General features: G+C 45.1%; 1 protein-coding gene and 1 long non-coding RNA gene across 4 annotated transcripts in view; one reads left to right on the top strand and one right to left on the bottom strand.

The window, feature by feature from the left end:
• Nucleotides 1–7,671, top strand: part of KLHL29 (kelch like family member 29) — a 310,478-nt gene extending 302,807 nt beyond the window's left edge. For 2 of the 3 annotated variants that reach the window (XM_043604446.1, XM_043604447.1), the window contains exons 12-14: nucleotides 2,726–2,919; nucleotides 3,279–3,423; nucleotides 5,468–7,671. In XM_043604446.1, coding sequence (XP_043460381.1) covers nucleotides 2,726–2,919; nucleotides 3,279–3,423; nucleotides 5,468–5,651 — 523 coding nt within the window. In that variant the 3' untranslated portion in view covers nucleotides 5,652–7,671. The remainder of the gene's footprint in view (nucleotides 1–2,725; nucleotides 2,920–3,278; nucleotides 3,424–5,467) is intronic. The other variant, XM_043604449.1, reaches the window with a different exon arrangement.
• The window catches only part of LOC122497404, a 19,721-nt gene continuing 6,833 nt past the window's right edge, over nucleotides 7,296–20,183 (bottom strand). Inside the window, exon 2 of the long non-coding RNA XR_006301099.1 lies at nucleotides 7,296–8,161. This is a non-coding gene — a long non-coding RNA (uncharacterized LOC122497404). The remainder of the gene's footprint in view (nucleotides 8,162–20,183) is intronic.

The raw sequence follows: 20,183 nt of genomic DNA, 5'->3' as shown, positions 1-20,183 counted from the left end.
TGCAGGAGCTCTTTGGATCTCTGCCATATTGGCTTAAAAAACAGATATCTGAACTTCTGACACTGTCCAAAAAGACACTTACTGCATTGCCTATTAAGCCACATATCATTCGACTGGGGCTTAACTGAATCAGCGCCTGCTGCCCTGTAAGGTACTTCAGCCGCTTCTCAAACCCGGAGTCTTCCCAGGCACAGAGCTGGACGTCCCATCCCTGTCCCCTCATCCCTGTCTCAGAGCCAGGAGCACCGGCTAAGAGAGGCCATCTTCTGGATCACTAAGCTGTGACCGTGTTATGGCCCGTGTCCCAGGGAGGCTGCTGGGAAAAAGTGGGCCCTGTGTGCTTCACAGGAAAGGTGTGCTGGGAAAAACCCAGACCACAGCGGAGGCCCCACCTTGGGTCCGGAACACGCGAAAGAGCCATGTGGTGAGCGGTAGATCGGCCACCAAGTGGAAGGTCCAGAGTGAATGCTGGTGAGACCAGCCCTCTAGGAACAATTGACAGAGACGCCGAGAACTGAGATCCAAGCTGTCCAGGAAGACCTCAGATACCCCAGTTCCTTGGCTGATCTGCTCCATCCCCAATCTCTCCCCATCAGCTGCTTCCTGTCACTTTTGTCCCTGCCTTGTCCGGTACTCGCACTCTATCGCTTCTCCATGTTCTTACTTTGCTACTTTGTCCTGTAGTACACGTGTCACAGATCTGTTCAGCCCTGACTCGTCCCCTTCTCCATGCCTACCCCCGGGGGCTGAAAACTGGTGGAGAAAATCCCACTGTCCAGTAGATTGGCCCCATGACAAAGTGAAGTCGTCCAACGAATACTGGGTCCTTCATGCTGCAGGGTCCTGTCAGCGGTTTCTCTCGCTCTCAAGAGCGTGTGGTTCTCGTCTCCTCCTCCCCGATCAAGGCTCTGAGCCCACAGACTCCAATACTCCTGCCGGCACTGACTCCTACTTCACAGAGAAGGTGGAGCCCTCAATCAACAACTCTCTGGTGTCCCTGCCGTCACTTCTGCATATGTACTGACGCTCACGCCATCCTTGCCTTCCTCTCTCCCACCCACACGGACACCACTTCCCTCTCCACTCTGGACCCTACCTGCATCTCCCCACCAGGAGCCTCCTTTGATCAGCCCTCCCCTCTCTTTCATATATATTTAATCTTTTTCTTATCCATTTGGCCTCCTTCCTGTCGGCACATTAAACACAAGTAAGCCCTTCCCCCTAAAATTAAAACAAAACCCGTGGTATGCCGTAGCTCGTTCATACTGGCTCCCAAGAGGTGACTACTACCTTTATAGGAATTCTGCAAGCCAGTTGTTAGCTACAGGTGTTATTAAAAATCAAATCATATAAACTTAGAACTAAATAAGTTACATTAAAAACAAAGGAAATCCATACTCAAAACTCATCACTGCTTTTTTTTTTTTTTAACTATATTTTTCACTATCTATGCTCTGGAGGTGATATGTCCACTGTGTCTGTATATGGGTATATGGTGGATATTCTGACTGGCAGTGTCCTCTTCCCAATGCCACATTCAGCCATGAGCCATCGGTAGCTTGAAACCAGCCAAGATGAGAGGATTTACATCACAGAAATCAGCAAGTGCTTACATATCAGGACTCTTTTCCCCTAGCAAGCTTGTTTTTAAACACTTCTCAGCATACCACTGACAAAAGCCATCTCTTAGCTCCATATGCCTTCTTAGGTCCCACCTTCTCTGCCCCTTTCCCAGCTAAGTTTCATCCAAGAGAAGTCCCCCCATCGTGTCTACTGCCTCCCTCTCATTCACTTCGTGATTCACAACTAGCTCTTGACGAGAGCGCCGGGAACCCGTCTGGGACTTCTTTGACCTCCTGCCATATCCCCCACCCGTGGAGCTGTGTGCCCCCTGTGCTGCCGCCACTTCCCCGGGGACCCCCTCAGCTCCCCTCTTAGAGGCCAGCATTTCCTCAGAGTGCCCTCTGTTCCTCAGTCTTACTCTTGCCTACGCAGCCCCTGTAAGCTCCTCTCCCTTCAGTTTCCAGCTCTGTGCCAACAGCGACCCCTCGGCTGCACATCTAGGCCACAGATCCGTATATCCAATGCCCCACTGCACATCCCCGGTCTGTTACCCACAGATGCCTTAAACTCCCCATGAATAAAACAGAAATCATCACTCTCCTCCAAACTCCCCAACCTCGATTCCCTGTCCCCCGGGTAGCACCCCCTCCATCCAACTTCCCAAGCCAGAGACCCTGAGTCATCCTAGGTGACTCTACCTTCCTTAACGGCAACATCAGTTAATGACTGAACCCTGTCAGGTCACCTCTCCTGTTCCCACCTCCTCTCGTCCTTCCCTGGTCCAGCCCACTGCTTCCCCAGCTTCCAGCCCAGAGCCTGGGTAGACGGGAGATGCTCAGTGCAGAACCGTCCGACAAAAGGGTAGGAATGAGCTGGATAGAAACGGATACAGGGGCCTAGAAGCTGGGGAGCTCTGTGGGAGCAGAAGAATGGAGACCAGAATCTGCACAGAGGCAAGAAAGAGCCCACTGGGGTTCAGGAGGAAGGCTGAGAGGGCTAGTTTGGGCCAGAACCTAGGTGATCTCAGGCTCTGCCAGTGATGCCAAGGGCAGGAAGCAAATGCTGGTGCCCCTCCCCGGCAATGTCCACTGCCTTGGTTGTCGCCCCTGCTCTGAGCAAGGCCCATCTTTGACATGGGGCTCTTTTTCTCCTCTCTCGACAGGTACGATACCATTACCAATCAATGGGAGGCTGTGGCCCCTCTGCCCAAGGCCGTGCACTCCGCAGCAGCCACAGTGTGTGGCGGCAAGATCTACGTGTTTGGTGGTGTGAACGAGGCAGGCAGAGCCGCAGGCGTCCTACAGTCTTACGTTCCACAGACCAACACATGGAGCTTTATCGAGTCCCCAATGATTGGTAAGAACCAGCTTTCTCCTCAGTCTGGGGCCAGTGCAGCATCCCCACCTCACTGTTTTATTTGTCTCAATATCTTAAGCCCAGAGGTCGAGCTAAGGCTGCAGACCCATGGCTGGGGGCTGGGAGGGGGAGGCAAACCCCCAGCCCAGGTGTAGCTGTTGATCCCACTACCTGGACAGAGGGTGAGCTAGTCCGTGTGCCAGATGCCTGCTGGCCCCGGGCCTTGTCCTGGGGTTAACCAGCGACACTGGAAGTCCTTCCAGAGCCCTTCCTCTGGAGGGCCTGCTGGCAAAGGAAAGGGTGGGGAGGGAGAGGCCAAGAAGAGATGCCCTGACCTGCCAGCCCTGCTCTTCTCACAGACAACAAGTACGCTCCCGCCGTCACCCTCAACGGCTTCGTTTTCATCCTGGGCGGGGCTTATGCCAGAGCCACCACCATCTACGACCCTGAGAAAGGGAACATTAAGGCAGGCCCAAACATGAATCACTCTCGCCAGTTCTGCAGGTGAGGGGCGGCAGTAACTCGGCTAGGGTTGGGGAGGCGGAGGGCAGGGAGGGAGAGACGACGGGAGAGGTTTGAGCACAACAGCGATTGCCCGCCATTCGATGACCAAAGCAATTCCCAGGCCCATAGAGGCAGCCCCCTCCAACCACAGGTATGGATGTTAGTGCCAGGGCAGAGTGGGAAGCACCCAAGGGCAGCCCATGGCCCACAGGCCCAACCCTGTGGCTCCAGCTGACCCATCTCAAAGCCAGAAATGGAGGGCTTCCTACAGGCACCAGCCCCATGTCCCTCGAGGCCACACCTCCTGGGTGCTATGAAGACAGCTCTCCCCCAGGACCACCTGGGACATCCATCACAGGAGGCGGTGCCAGGCCAGAGCCGTGCGATTCCCTACATGGGACAAGGGGCTTTTCAAGGAATGCTCTGAACCAGGGAGCTGTACAAGGCACAGCTGACTGGGCAGAAACCCACACGGCCCAGCCCCCACAGGAAGAGAGGGGTCACCGTCAGAGTGTGCTTGGTTCCCAATCTGCCTGGCCCCATGGCCCAGAAAAATTAATTAACTTGGGCAGTGAGACAGCAGAGCCTAATCTTATAGCCCCATCCTTTCCTGGGCTAAGAGGAACAAGGTATGAAAAGGGGTCTCAGAAACCCCATTTTCAACATTTCCATAGCAGATCTTTCCCGAAGATATCTTGTGCCCATGCAGAGGTAATCACCAAATCCTCAGTGCTGGTGTAGCAAAGCTAGAAAAGTTGTAACCGACAACTAATGTGTCAGATGACCTTGGACAAGTGACTTCCACTCTCTAGGGAAGTTCTCCTATTTATGAAACAGGAGGTTGGACGAGAGAACTGCTAAGTTCCTATTAGCTTGGAGATTCGACAGTTCTTGAGCCTTTCTCCAAATGGTGGCAGTGCACAAGGCCACTCTGACCACACTGTCGGAAATAAAGACAACTGGAATTTGAGCACGGCTTATGGGGAGGATGCCTGTGCCTCATCTGAGACCAAAAGTGGGCACAGAAAGACTTAATGCCTGTGAGGAGCTATAACCTGGATATTGCAAGAGAAGCAGGGTAAAGATGGGCCACAAAGGGGAGAAATGTGAGGGGCCCAGGTGGCAAGGAACCACAGGGGGTAAGGCTGGAAATTTCAGGTAAGATGTCTGGACTGACATGTTCTGTCCCAGGCTCAGAACTTCAGAAAGAGGTGGAGACTTTGAAAGGGTATCTGTTCAGCTTCAGGGAACAGTCAAGAACACATGGCCAGCAGCTGAAAGGAGGGAGAAAGCAGGGCTGGGAATGCGGACACAGCTGCACATGTGACAGGGTGGCTGAACCACACAGTAAGACAGTAGTACGTGCAGACAGGAGCAGAATGTGGTGTTCTCACAATGGGAACAGCTGACTGAGGCAACAGCACCAAGGCAGCATAGCCTCTTACAGGAAGCCGGCCCAGGCTGCCGCGGTAACAACCCTACAGAGGGCGCACCGGCCCTCGCGGTTGTGGGTGGGCAGCAGCATCGGGTCACTCGCGTTAGGCAATCATGGCAGGAAGCTCTGGCTATGAGCGCCTTGGCAAGGGCGAATTTCTTAGTCAAGTAGTCAATGTTCAGCTATGGCTTAGCTCCTAATTATCCTGTCTGCTATCATGCAGATGCATGTTCTCATCCCGATTTGAGCAGTACGAAGTCTCTGTGTGGACAAGACAAGCTGCTCAGCAGACACTCGGAGAACTGATTCGAGGGCCGTACACAATCATGGCTGTTCTCCTAGCTGTCTTTAGGCTGTCTGGCAGGTCCTGGGATGCCCACCATACGTGTCACCCACAACACGGAGGGTCGTGTGAGCACGCTACCCATCCTGTAGACGGGCCTTACAGGAAAGGTGTTTTTCTTATACCAGTTTGGGTCACAGGGCAGAGAGTCTTGCACAAGGTGGGAGAGGCAGCTTGCACCAGGACAGGGTATTAAGAATCCATCTCCAGGTCCAAGGTGGAAGCTAAATGGCTAATCCCCCCCCCCCCCCCACTTTCCCCAACAGCGCCGTGGTGCTTGATGGCAAGATTTATGCAACTGGCGGCATTGTTAGCAGTGAGGGGCCTGCCCTGGGCAACATGGAAGCCTATGAGCCCGCGACCAACACGTGGACCCTACTCCCCCACATGCCCTGCCCTGTGTTCAGACACGGCTGCGTTGTGATAAAGAAATATATTCAAAGCGGCTGACATCGGCAGAAAGCCCACGTCGAGTCTGGACAAGTCGGGTGAGGCAGATGCTACTCACGGTGATCAATGTTCAGCAACACCAATAAGAGGCCGATAGACACAATCGAAGAAATCACTGCGCTAAACATTTTGAATACTCTCTACATTGAATGTAGAAAATCATCCTCGCCTTTGGGGGAAACGGGGGCATAGCGCTCCGAGCAGCAGGAACCACAACCATCCGAGGAGCTGGGCCGAGGGCTGGGGGGGGCTCCTGCAAAGGCACTTGCTCTGAACGGAGGCGCTCACTCTGCCCGGTGCAATAGAGTTTCACATATTTTTTCAACTGGGAGAGAGAAGCTGATTTTTCCTTCCTGCAGAGCAAGCTTGATCCCTACACAACCATAGATCAGTTATCCTATGACAATATTAGGTGTCAGGCTCTCTTGGAATAAGATCAAAGTGTCCTTATCACTTTGATTCCTACTTTTGTTTTTAACCAGTCTACACTTTTCAGTGGCCGAGAGAAGATAAGGGACAATACTGTGCTGCACAAGGCCTGGGAGGTCCCTGCTGGTCCCTGCTGGGCTGAGGACGAGTCCAGCCGCCCATGCAGAGCCAGATGTGGCTGGAGCCACAGCGCAGGGAGCAGCCTAGGGACAGCTGGGAGAACCTTTGTCCTTCACGGGTTTCTCTACCATGTTTTTGCTGGAGGACAGGTGACCGTGCTAGCTTTCTCTTGTCCGATATGAATTATTTAGATTTCCAAGGCATTTTCTTGATAAACAAAAAGGCTATTTTTAAGTACTGAGAGAAGGAGGAGGCCATGAGAGGGATAATGCAGGAATTCCCAAAGCTCTTCACAGGTAGTGCCAGAGTGGGGCATTTGCTCTAATTTTTTCTACGTGCAGAATAGAGGATCTCTCCTGGGTGGGGGTAAATACCCCCGTTTTATTTTTTAAAAAATGTAACTCCCAGACAGCCCCATTAAGAGCTGTGCCTCATGGAGGCATTGTCAAGGAAGATTCTGTTCTAGAAGGAAACCAGTTCTGGCTCATGACACCAGTCCAGCTCCCTCCATGAGGTCAAGCTGAGGACCCAGGCCGGGTAGGAAGGGAGGAAGGGAGGGAGGGAGAATAAATGTCTACAAAGCACAGGAGACTATTTTTGATATTTATAGCTATATATTAAGGCACCTGCCACAAGAGCTCTCAGGATAGGGACAGCCTTCGTAGACGAGCCATGACAGCCACGGCCTGAGGGGCATGAGCAGAATCACTCCTCCTGTAGCATTTTAACCAGAGAAAGGGGAGCCAGGAGGGAGGTCACACCGTGGCTCATGAGAGAAAGGCCTTCCTGCCAGTCCTCAGACCCTCAAACCTCACGCGGTGACCAGTTTCCATTCCAGGGCAAGAAGAAAGCCGCCACCACTGCGCTTGTTTAGTTGAAGTTGGTACCAAATACGCATTCGCCATTTTTATATCTGGGAAGTCAACTTGCCGTCATTTCATAATAAAAACCATTTCTAAGGAGAAAAGGACAGGACAGGACGTGCTTTCCATCTTTCGGTATTTGATGACACAAAATTCCAGTTCTAATGTCGGGCATCAACTTCTAGCACTGCAAGTGTGGCTCCCACTTGGACAAGATACCGAGCTTCGTTTATGCAGTTTTTACTATTATTTATTCTTTTAAAAAGTAATAAGCACAAAACTACATACGTTGTATGTCATTTAAAGTATTTATGTCAAACAGGGTGCAAGTGTGAACCCAAGGACTGGAGCACAAATCTCTAACTGCCTGGGGCAGGGCCGATGTTAGCGTTGGCGTGCGTCTGCCTCCAAAGGAGGCGTTAGTGGTCAGCGAGACTCAACACAGACGACATTGAAATTCCGCTTCTCTCCTCATCTATCACACTGGAGCAACACTGGCTATTTCTGTGAATGATACAAAACAGGGTTCTCTGTAATGGTATTGTACATAGTATATGTTTATTGTTAAGTTCTTGTTATATTATAATAAATATATTTATAGATCTAGACTCAGAAGCCAGTGGAATGCCTTTGTGTGCATTGATGGCCACAGTGATGAGGAAGTCCATGCAGGCCTGCTCCTGCTCTCACACATCAGCTGTCTGGGCTCTCTCGGAGCCTTTAGTACAGGTCTTGATGATTAAAAAGGACAGGACTCCTTGGCAAGGGAACTCGCAGACCGACTCTGCTCTACTAAGGATATCCACACGAGGCTTCCCCGGGGGCAAGGGATGACTGCTCACTCTCTTGCAGGGAAGGAAGTTGAACAGAGTAGTAGGAGAAGGTAGATTCACCAGCATTTCATCCAGGCAAAGAGCCCCATGCCCTTAACCCCCAGATCTCACGAAGACCTGGCATCTTCTTGCGAGAAAACATGTGAAGAAGGTGGATGAGGGTAGGTGGTAGTGGGAGTTCTTCAGAGCTCGGGTAGGGCCTATATTGGTAGAACACACACTTGCCAAATAGGTATCTGCAATGGTATCTTCAGAAACACCAGTCCTAGAGGAAAAGACGGAAAACGTGTAGAAGATTCCAGTCACGAAGAGCTGAAATTATAACCTGTTATAAAAACCAAGCGATAGTCTAGTGAGCTCCTTCCCTCTCTACTTAATTTCCCTATATCAAGGAAAACGTGTTCTCTGGGCCTATGAAGAGTCTGTTTACTCTTACCATAAAAGATATGTGTAAAAGAAAAAAAAAAAAAGACACATGTTGTTAGAAGCCCATGTAACTATGGGAGGAGTCTCCCCTGTTGAACTCAAGGTACTACCATCAGACCTGGCAAGACTCAGGCACAGAAGAGATGGACCGCATTGTGTGTGTGTGTGTGTGTATGTGTGTGTGTGCGCGTGTGTGTGTGTGTATGTGCACGCGCAAATTTAAAAAAATCATAGCCAAAATAAGGAAACAGTTGGGAAAAATATTTGCAATCCATATGACAAGGGATTAATATCTTTACTGATGAGTCTACATAGTTCAATAAGAAAACATTAAGTGATTCCAATTGTTTAACAGATCATCGACCTTACAAGAGGAAACATTAATAGTAAATATAAGACAGGTTGGTAGTTATCAAAGAATGAAACTTAGACAATGAGGTACCATTTTCACCTACTAAATTAGCTTCCCTAATCTAAAAATAAAAGGGGGAGAGGTGCTGGGAGAGCTCTAAATGCTGATAAGGAGCAGTGAAACTCACTAGTGCCAAGGGTTCTATGAACTGAAATGGCTTCTAGAAAGCAATGTGGCAGGTGGCATGTATCAAGAGCCTAAAAAGTATCTGACCCAGTAAATCCACTTCTGTGCATCCATCAGGAAATGTCCTACAATAACTACCTCCCACCTACTGACACTAACTTTATGCCAGACACTGTGCTAAGCACTTAGCGCATTGAATCCTTACAATTCTACAAGATAGCCACCAAAGACAAGCAGCATTATAAACCACACTGTAAGATTCATATTTGTACATGACTGTGATTATGTAAGATATGTACAAAGATATATAAGCTATAAAGATACATAAAATATGTATATAAAAATAGCCAGATGTGCAGTCATGAAACTATTAGTTGTACTGATGCAATTATGGGCTGTTTTCCTTCTCTCTTTTCCAAAATGTATATAAAGAGATGTTACTTTTATAATAAAGATACAGATATAGATATTTTAATGGGGAACCGGGGACAGAAAGTAATCTTTCCCCCATGTTTTAGTCTGAGAAATTCTCGATTATTTCCTGTTTTGGCCACCATAAGCAATGGAAAAGTTAGAGTTTAGAATAAAGAAACAAGTAATTACAGATAAGAAAATTGCCAGTAATAATCAAGATTGGTTTTTTCAAACCTAAAGGCTAGGAGTGAAGGGATTATATCTTTCAGGGCATGAAGATTTTCATGAAGCAAATGAACTTCACATTCTTGGAAGGTCAAGAAAAAAAAAAAGGACAGTAATAAAGAAGGAAACATTCTAGTTCGACGTAAGGATGAATGGATGAGTGCTAAAAATCTGGAATGGGTTACCAAGATCCTTGTGAAGGGCTTCTCTAATCTCAATACTATATTTGTGTAGCATAACTGCATACATTATTTTATTCTCTCAACTACCCTAAACATCATAGGGCATCATCTTCACTCTTCAAGAGGAAATAAATCTTAGAAAAGCGACCTGAACGCACTAACAGTCCTGCCACACCCCAAGTACTCTCCATACATTATCATATCTATTCCTCCTAACAATCCTGCAGGTGGCTATCCCTGCTCCACAGGCTCCAGACGTGAAACAGAGTCCGGTCTAAGGCACACTGGCATTCAAACCCCACTCGGTGAAACTCCAGACAGCCTGTGCTACATCACATGGCCTCGTCAAGGCTGCCTGGACTTACATAGCTCCTATGACTCTAAGACTAAGGCTCCTTCCTTTTCCCCAAGCCATCTCCAAAATCTGTACTAAGAAAAGGAATTCTGTTAATACGATAGACATGCCGCTCTGTGTTAGACATGGCCCTCTTGAGAAGCAAATTTCCCTACGCCTTGCGAGAATGTCCGCTCAGGAAATGGTTTTGGGGGAAGGAAAGAGCCCCCTGGAAGCAGGTATCAGACCATCCACTGCTGCCTCATTTGAAACTCCTGTGAGCCTTCACTCTGCAATAAACTCTCAAGGGGTTCCTAATGTTCTTGCTGACCACAACCCAGGGCCTGAGAGAGGAAAGGAAAGGGAGGAACAGCATTCGTACTTAGGCTGCACCATCCTCAGCTACAAAGGGCATATCATGACCTTGGCATCCAAGAAGTAGGTTCAACTGTTCTCCCACCTGGGTCAAGGGTCTGAAATGTGGAGCCGACTCTAAGAGCCTACCTTTATCACGTGATGGCAAAAATGAGACCATCCAAGAACCTGTGTTTACCTTCCCAAATTTATAATCCACGTGCTCTGTTATCCTCTAACATTTGGCAGATCACTTGAGTGTCTTTCCTCGTGAAAGATGAGGACAGCCTTTGAGTAGATCATACTAGGTCGATAAGACTATGTTCTCAGCAGGCAAGGGCCATACCCTCTTACCTTCCCCCACAGGGCACTTCACCCTGATGAGTAGTGACAGATTACTCAAACTCTACTGGCAGCAAGAAAAATGTTTTGAGTTATGAAAACTATAAAGGCAAGGCTATGATTCTGCATAATGTTTTGGCCATCCCTGTTGTCTATAGATGACTAAAGAAGCAACAGCTTTTGTTAAAGCATTTTTATTTACCATGTGTATAGAACTCCTTCATTCTTGGTGAAACTAGCCACTGCTAGTGCAAACCTGTGCACCATGGGATCCATCAGCCTTTCTGCTTAGGGCTTCAGCCTGGGGACTTTGCATCCCTGCAGGTAAAAGTCAGTCTTTGAGACTCTACATTTCACCCCTCCACTCTCCAGTACCTCTCCATTGCCACTGCCTTATTTTTAAGCCCTCATGACTTCTTGCCTTAGTCGTTGCTATAGCCTCTTTCTTCCGGTTCTTTTTAAATAACAACTTTATTGACATATAATTCACATACAGTAAAACTCATCCTTTTAAAGTATACAATCCAGTGGCTTTTAGTATATGCAGAGTTGAGCTACCATCACCCCTACTCAACTGGAGAACATTTTCATCATCGCAAAAAGAAACCTGAATCCACTAGTAGTCACTCTCCACTTGCCCCACTGCCAGTGCATGGTTACCACTAATCTACTTTCTGTTCTTAGGAATTTGCCTATTATGGACACGTCATATAGATGGAATCATACAATACGTGGTCTCTTGTCTCTGGCTTCTTTCACTCAGCGTAGTGTTCTCCAGATTCACGTATGTTGTAGTGTAGATCATTCCTTTTTATGGCCAATACTCCACTGAACAGGTATATTAAGTGGATATACATAAAAACAGATACATCTGGGGGCACCTGGCCAGCTCAGTTGGTAGAGCATGTGACTCTTGATCTCAGGGTCATGAGTTCAAGTCCTACATTGGGCAGAGAGGTTACTTTTAAAAAAATTGTTTTTAATGTTTATCCATTCATTAGTTGATAGATGTTTGAGTTGCTTCCACATTTTAACCATTAAGAATTATGCTGCTATAAACTTTTGTATACTGTTCAAGATTTTGAGATTAAATAAATTTGGGAAATGCTAGGTAAAACAAGGTTAAACAGGCTTCTACTATAGTACTTTTCAGGGTCAAAAACAGACTAACATTCATTCCAATTTTACTACAATGGATACACAGGCAATGTTTTCCAAACTTATGTGGCAACAAATTGCCCCCCATGCCCTAGAAAACTTCTCTTCGAAAATTATGATATAAGCTCAAATAGTCACATGGGATTCTGGAGTCAATACATCTGACCCTCATCTTTGAGAGAAGCACAAGAGCAAGTAAAGGTAATATTGTGAAAGATTCAGAAGCAAATTCTGATTTAGAATTCTCAAAATGTTTCTTAAGTTGATAAATTTTTGTATGTTAGCAGATCAGTATTCTTTGAAGTCAACAAATCCTTTTTCTGAATACAGCAAAATATGTTTCACTACAATTTTCTAAGTGCCAAAAAGATCTCAGCATCTCTTATACTGTATAAAAAGACTGAAATAGGGGTGCCTGGGTGGATCAGTTAGTTAAGCAGACAACTTCAGCCCAAGTCATGATCTCACGGTCCGTGAGTTAAAGCCCTGCATCCGGCTCTGTGCCCACAGCTCAGAGCCTAGAACCTGCTTCAGATTCTGTGTCTCCCTCTCTCTCTGCCCCTCCCCAACTCGTGCTCTCTCTCAAAAATAATTAAAAAAACTTTTTTTTTAAAGACCAAAATAAACAGTTACACTTTAACCATTCTACACAACTAAAATACCCAACCCACTATATTCAGTGATAGTTGCAAATGCATGACCTGACAATTCCTGGAAAAGATTCTCAGGCATTTTGTACTTTATTAATTTATTTATTTTGAACAACATGACAATCCTCTCAACAAGGGGACTGTATCTATCAGAGATCAGGGAACAGAGAAACCACTTGTTCAAACAACACTGAAATTTTCTAATTCCACTATTCTCATTAAAACTAATAAAACAAAAATATGATTTAATATTTGTGTTTAGATTAACATTTGTGGTAACAGTGAGATAAATTTTCATCTAATTCCAGTATAAAATTTCAGCATCTGGGAGAAAAAAAGTGTTTTTTGATGATCTTTTGCTTTTTTTATTCTGTGTATATACATTTAAGTTCAAACAATGTGGAAATTAGTGTAAAGAAATATTCCAAAGATGTGAAACTGATTTTTTATAGTGTGATAGGCAATTACTCCTTTCTTTGCTACCAACTCCATTTTAAACATAATCTTATTAAAGAAATGTCCTTATTAAACCGTGGTAAACTACAGAACTGACAGCTTACTGAGGTTTCCTTTAAATATGTGAAGTAATTTGAGACTTCCCACCACAAATACATTTCAGTAATATAATAAGTACAATGTTACTTGTAGATTGTCACATTTCTTTTTAAAGGGATATTCTGTTGTGAAGTCTTGTTAAACTACTTTGCACTCATGAAAATGCTAAAATAGAAATTTGTAATTAATTTCCAACACTTTCCCAAGGAACTTTATGCTATAAGCAAAGTAACTGTATGCACTGTTTAGAAATAATGCTATCTCACATCAAAATTAACTTTGCTTTGTTGCCATAATGAGAACGTTAGGAAAGCTCTAAGCTCTGTGTAGATAGACACAGACACATGATTCAGATTATTCATGTGTTTTTTATTAATAGTTCCACAAGTTTTTTTAAGCCTGTGGTTTTACATGTCGCTCTCAAAGAGTAATGCCTACTGATTTACCATTTGTTGAGAAACTGGAAATTCCAGAGCGTTTGATAACCTACAAGGATGAAATTTTTGAAGCTGCACCTGACACTGGACCCTTTTTTTAAACCTGTATCTGTTCTACCTAAGACATTTTAAACTCTAGCTCTGACAAAATTCTCCGTCTAGCACATTCACATGGTTCCCCTTCTATATTTGCTCTTTAGTTTCATTACAGATGTTCAGTTCCTAGATTCTTTCCATTGTCTCCCAAGTTAGCAGTCCTACTCTGGTTACCCTGGTTTCATGTCCATTCATACCCAGGAATGGAATGCCTCTTCCAAAAGTTATCTCAAGGACCTAACATTCTGGTCCTTCAATCAGACCAACAAGGCAAAACTACAATCCTAACTGTAATCCCAATCTAACTATCAGCCTCCTCTGAGGCTTTATTTGGGGTAATACTACAAGGAGATAAAAACCCACATTTACATAGGCTAGTGCCATGACTCATACATGGTGCCCACACCTTTTTCTCATTGTTCCTGAGGCTCCTTCCTATTTCCACCAGCGACTACTGCAGACCTTCACTTTCCCCCTTGTTTCCTAATTAGAACCCCTCACTCTTGGGGCACAGGGTGGCTCAGTAGGTTAAACGTCCAACTTCAGCTTAGGTCATGATCTCGTGGTCTGTGAGTTCGAGCCCTGCATCAGTCTCTGTGCTGACAGCTCAGAGCCTGGAGCCTGCTTCAGATTCTGTGTCTCCCTCTCTCTCTATCTGTCCTGCTCACACTCTGTCTCAAAATAAACAGTAAAAAAAAAAAAAAAAAGAATCCCTCTCTCTTGGCAGAAGAGCATCCCTTTGCAAAAAAACAACTGAGGTGGAGGATGGTAACAAAGGCAGTACAGTTTTTTTTAAATCTTCCTGAATAGCCCATTGACAACAGAGAAACCACAATGAAAAATTCACAGAGTCATGAATAACATCTAAAATAAAACTAAGTAACAAGGAATCTCTGGAACCCCCAATCCCAAGTGGGTAGGATCAAACCACTAACATCTGTGAGACGGTGGTCCATATGTGAAGAGGAGAACCATGGGCATCTAATGGAATTAAGAACGCCCACAGGCATTCACTGGAGAGCTGGGGGCAGAACTAAGGGCACCTGAGCCTAGAAGACTTGCAGTCCTCAGGTGAGGGCAAGGTTCCGTGCACACGTGAGCCTTGTGAATCCTCAAAAACAATATGCCAAAGCCCCCTTTCGGGACCACACCCCATAGAGACAAAGCTACTAGGGACAGAGTCTAAACTGAACAACACAGGGACCAAAGAAAGAGAGACCCAGATAAAAGTAGGAGACAAAACCAAGTCAAGAGATTTCAGAGAGTAAGCAGCCCTATATTTAACATTTCACCGGGGCACCTGAGTGGCTCAGTCAGTTAAGAGTCTGACTTTGGCTCAGGTCATGATCTCATAGTTGATGAGTTCGAGCCCCGCAGTGGGCTCCGTGCTGACAGCTTGGAGCCTGGACCCTGCTCTTGATTCTGTGTCTCCCTCTCTCTGTTCTTCCCCCGCTCACACTCTGTCTCTCTTTCTCAGAAATAAAGATTAAAAAAAAATTTTTTTAAACACTTCACAAAAATAACAGAAGAGAGAGCTCTAGCGCTGTGAAATTCAGGCTTCCTTCTAAAAGTTCAAGGAAATCTCATATAAAAGTGAGCAACAGATTGAGGGGAAATCTCATATAAATATATTACAAGAAAAGAAACTTTAAAAGGAGAAGGCTACCCCCTAAAGGCAATAAGAGCCCTCCAGAAAGACATGCCTAAAAAATACATGAAAACTATGACCTATTTCAAAACAAGCAAAAGGACACAAAACAATAACAGAAAAATGAAAAAAATATATATAAACCTGAATTAGAAAAACTCACAAAGGATATGAAATAACTCAGGAAGAATGAGAGTGCTTGCTTCAACAGCACACACACTAAAACTGGAACAATACAAAGATCAGAATTAGAAAAAAAGATCACGTTAGAAATGTATACTAAAGTAGAAAGAACATAAAAGTTAACAACAACAACAACAACAACAACAACAAACCCAGTAGGTAATGCCTTAAGACAAACAGAAGGGGGAAAAAAGGCAGGAAATTTTTTTAAGTTAACAAAGAAACGAAAGAATTTCTGGTTCTGGTTAAGATTCAGTGAGCACACCCCACTCTCTCCCCCACTGATGACAACCACAAGTCCTGGACAAAACACATAAGCAATTACCTAAGGATTCTGAAAACCACATAAAGCAGGTGAACTGGGTAGGAAACACAACACTCACACAATGACCCGCACAGTGGTGAATTTCCAGGTTTCCTTTTTATCTTCTGTATTTCTCAGTTTACACTCTAGGGCAGCCAGGATCTCAGAAGGAACACGCTCTCTCTAGACCCTCCAGACCTAAACCCAGCTGAGCCTCAGTGATAAACTGTCCTCATGGCACCAATGACGATGATAACAGGCAAATCCCTAAAGCTTCTTTTCTCTCTTTCCATCTAGACCACCAGGAAAGGGGACTCTTGGGAACCCAAGAGTGTGGGAGAAGATGTCAAAGAGGAGGGAGCAGGAGAATGAGGCCCTTTAAATTGCTGTATGAAATCCTGAGTTGCACATGCGTAGAAATGACCCAGATCAACAGAGCAAAGGCCACATCCAAACCATGATGTGGACCACCCCCAGAGCCCCCTAGACTGGCCCCTGGGTGGTGCACATGTGGAGCTGTATCATTTTCCCACTGCTGCTGTAAAAAACTACCGTAAACTTAGTGAATTAGGACAACACAAATGTACTATCTTATGGTTCTGGAGGCCAGAAGTAAAAAAATGGGTCTTAATGTGCTAAAATCAAGGTGTCAAGAGACCTGTGTTCCTTCCTGGAGCTCTAGGGAAGAATCTTTTTTCCTCGATTCTTCCAGCTTCTAGAGGCTTCCTGTATGCCATGGTTTGTGGCCCTTTCCTCCATCTTCAGAGAATGTCACTCCAACCTCTGCTTGGTCATCACATCTCCTTTTCCTGACTCTGATTGTCCTGCCTCCCTCTTATAAGTACCCTTGTGATGACACTGGGCCCACTCATATAATCCAGAATAATCGCCCCATCTGATAATCCTTAATCATATCTGCAAAATCCCTCTTACCAACAGATATATTAAAATGGTATACCAAACCATATTTAAATAATCCAAAAGACTCCAAAAAAGGAGAAAAAGAAGAGTAAAAAAGAGGGACAAACAGAAAAGGTAAAAAGTTAAATCCAAACCACCTCACACTCATTAGGATGGTTGCTATCAAAAATGCAGAAAATACCAAGCGTTGATGAGGATAGGGAAGAATCAGAACCACTCTGAATTGTTGGTGGGAATGTTTTTACATGGCGCAACATGTTTTTACATGGTGCATCATGGTTGCACATGGCGCAAACATGACAGAATACAGTATGGCAGTTCTTTAAAAAATTAAAAATAGAATTACTATATGACCCAGCAATTCCACTTCTGGGCATATACCCAAAAGAACTGAAAGCAGGGACTCAAAGAGATATTTGTATACCCACATTCATCGCATTATTCACAATAACCAGAAGGTGGAAGCAACCCAAGTGCCCACCAGTCAATTAATGTATTTTTAAGACGCAATATACACATACAATGGAATAGTATTCAACCTCAGAAATAAAGGAAATTCTGGCTGAGTGAAATAAACCAGTCACAAAGGACAAATACAGTCTGATTCTACTTTTTATTTTTAATTTTTTAATGTTAATTTTTTTTTTTGAGGGGTGGGGGGAGGAGCAGAGAGAGAGGGAGATACAGAATCTGAAGGAGGCTACAGGCTCTGAGCTGTCAGCACAAAGCCCAGTGCGGGGCTCAAACCCATGAACTGCAAGATCATGACCTGAGCGAAGTCTGACATTTAACCTACTGAGCCACCCAGGCGCCCCGTCTGATTCTACTTATATGAAGTATACGTTTTCCAAGATAAAAAAGGTTCTGGAGATGAATGGCGGTGATTGATGGTTGCACAATAATGTGAATGTACTGAATACCACTAGTTGTATACCTAAAAATGGTTAAGATGGTAAATTATGTATATTTTACCACAATTTTTAAAAATTACATTAAATGGGGGTGCCTGGATGGCTCAGTTGGTCAAACATCTGACTCTAGGGGTGCCTGGGTGGCGCAGTCGGTTAAGCGTCCAACTTCAGCCAGGTCACGATCTCGCGGTCCGTGAGTTCGAGCCCCGCGTCAGGCTCTGGGCTGATGGCTCAGAGCCTGGAGCCTGCTTCCGATTCTGTGTCTCCCTCTCTCTCTGCCCCTCCCCTGCTCATGCTCTGTCTCTCTCTGTCCCAAAAATAAATAAACGTTGAAAAAAAAAATTAAAAAAAAAAATCTGACTCTAGATTTTGGCTTAGGTCATGATCTCATAGTTGCATGAGTTTGAGCCCCAAATCAGGCTCTGTGCTGATAGCACAGAGCCTACTTAGGATTCTCTCTCTCCCTTTCTCTCTGCTCCTCTCCTGCTCACACACACTCTGTCTCAAAAATAAACTTAATGGGGTGCCTGGGTGGCTCAGTCGGTTGGGCGGCCGACTTCAGCTCAGGTCATGATCTCATGGTTCATGAGCTCAAGACCCGCGTCAGGCTCTGTGCTGACAGCTCGGAGCCTGGAGCCTGCTTCAGAATTTGTGACTCCCCCTCTCTCTGTCCCCTCACCAGCTCATGTTCTGTCTCTGTCTCTCAAAATATAAATAAATATTAAAAAAACATTTAGGGGCGCCTGGGTGGCGCAGTCGGTTGAGCGTCCGACTTCAGCCAGGTCACGATCTCGTGGTCCGCGAGTTTGAGCCCCGCGTCGGGCTCTGGGCTGATGGCTCAGAGCCTGGAGCCTGTTTCCGATTCTGTGTCTCCCTCTCTCTCTGCCCCTCTCCTGTTCATGCTCTGTCTCTCTCTGTCCCAAAAATAAATAAACGTTGAAAAAAAAAATTTTTTTTTTAAATAAAAAAAAAAAAAACATTTAAAAAATAAATAAACTTAAAAAAATTACGTTAAATGTAAATAACCTAAATACCCCAATTTAAAAACAGAGATTAGGAGATGGAAAAAAAAACTAGAAAGACCCAGGTTTCTAAAAGAAACCTACTTGAAATATAAAAGTATACAGAAATTAAAAGTATACATAATAATGTACAGAAATTTAAAAGTAAAATGATAGCTGGGGCACCCCTGGGTGAGTCAGTCAGTTAAGTGTCTGACCAGTTCAAGTCATGATCTCGGGGTTCATGAGTTCGAAACCCACATGGGGCTCTCTGCTGTCAGCACAGTGCCTGCTTCGGATACTCGGCCTCTCTCTCTCTCTCTCTCTCTCTCTCTCTCTCCTCTTCCCCCACTTGTTCTTGCACTCTCTCAAAAAAAAAAAAAAGAAAGAAAAAGTGACAGAGACACAGTTAAGAGAATAGAAAAGATAAGCCACAGACTGGGAGGAAATATGTGCAAAATACACCTCTGATAAAGGACTATGATTCAAATTATACAAAGAACTCTTAAAACTCAACAATACAGGGGCGCCTGGCTGGCTCAGTCAGTAGAACATGCAACTCTCAATCTCAGGGTTGTGAGTTCAAGTTCCATGTTCAGTACAGAGACTACTTAAAAATAAAACTTAGGGATGCCTGGGTGGTTCAGCTGGTGAAGGGTGTGACTTCGGCTCAGGCCATGATCTCACGGTTCGTGGGTTCAAGCCCCACACCAGGCTCTGGGCTGACATTTCAGAGCCTGGAGCCTCCTTCGTTTCTCTCTGCCCCTCTCCTGCTCTCACTCTGTCTCTGTCTCTCCCAAAAATAAATAAATAAAATAAAATCTTAAGGTGCAGCTGGGTGGCAGTTGGTTAAGCGTCCAACCTCAGCTCAGGTCATGATCTCATGGTTCATGAGTTCAAACCCGGCACTGAGCTCTGTGCTGACAGCTCAGAGTCCCAAGCCTGCTTCAGATTCTGTGTCTCCCTCTCTCTCTGCCCCTCCCCCACTCAGGCCGTCTGTCTCTCTCTCTCCTCTCAAAAATAAACATTAAAAAATATATATTACACACACAAGATTTAAACCAACATCTTCCATATAAAGACAGCAAATAAGCATGTGAAAAGATGCTCAACACCACATCATTAGAGAATTGCAAATTAGAACAATGAGATACTAACGCACACCTATTAGGCCAAAATCCAAAACACTGACGATATCAAGTTCTGGTGAGAAGATGGAACATCAGGCACTCACTCTCATTTGTTGCTGGTGTGAATGTAAAATAGTACAGCCATTTAGGAAGACAGTTGGGCTGTTTCTTACAAAACTAAACATACTCTTTCCATATAATCCAGCAATTATGATATTTGGTATTTACCCAATGAGTTGCCAACTTATGTACACACAAAAACCTGCACATGAATATTTATAGCAGCCTTATTCAAAATTGCCAAAAGTTGGAAGCAACCAAGATGTCCTTCAATAGACAAATGGGTAACAGACTGTAGTACATCCATACAATGGAATGTTATTGTGTTCAAAAGAAATGAGCTATCAAACCATAAAAAGACACCAGGGAACTTTAAATGCATGTTGCTGAGTGAAAAGCGCCAAACTGGAAAGGCTAC

This window comes from Prionailurus bengalensis, chromosome A3 (genome assembly GCF_016509475.1).
Source record: "Prionailurus bengalensis isolate Pbe53 chromosome A3, Fcat_Pben_1.1_paternal_pri, whole genome shotgun sequence".
NCBI classification, from domain to species: Eukaryota; Metazoa; Chordata; class Mammalia; order Carnivora; family Felidae; genus Prionailurus; species Prionailurus bengalensis.
The sequence above is the reverse complement of the archived record's forward strand: the minus strand, read 5'-3'. Positions and strand labels throughout refer to the sequence as shown.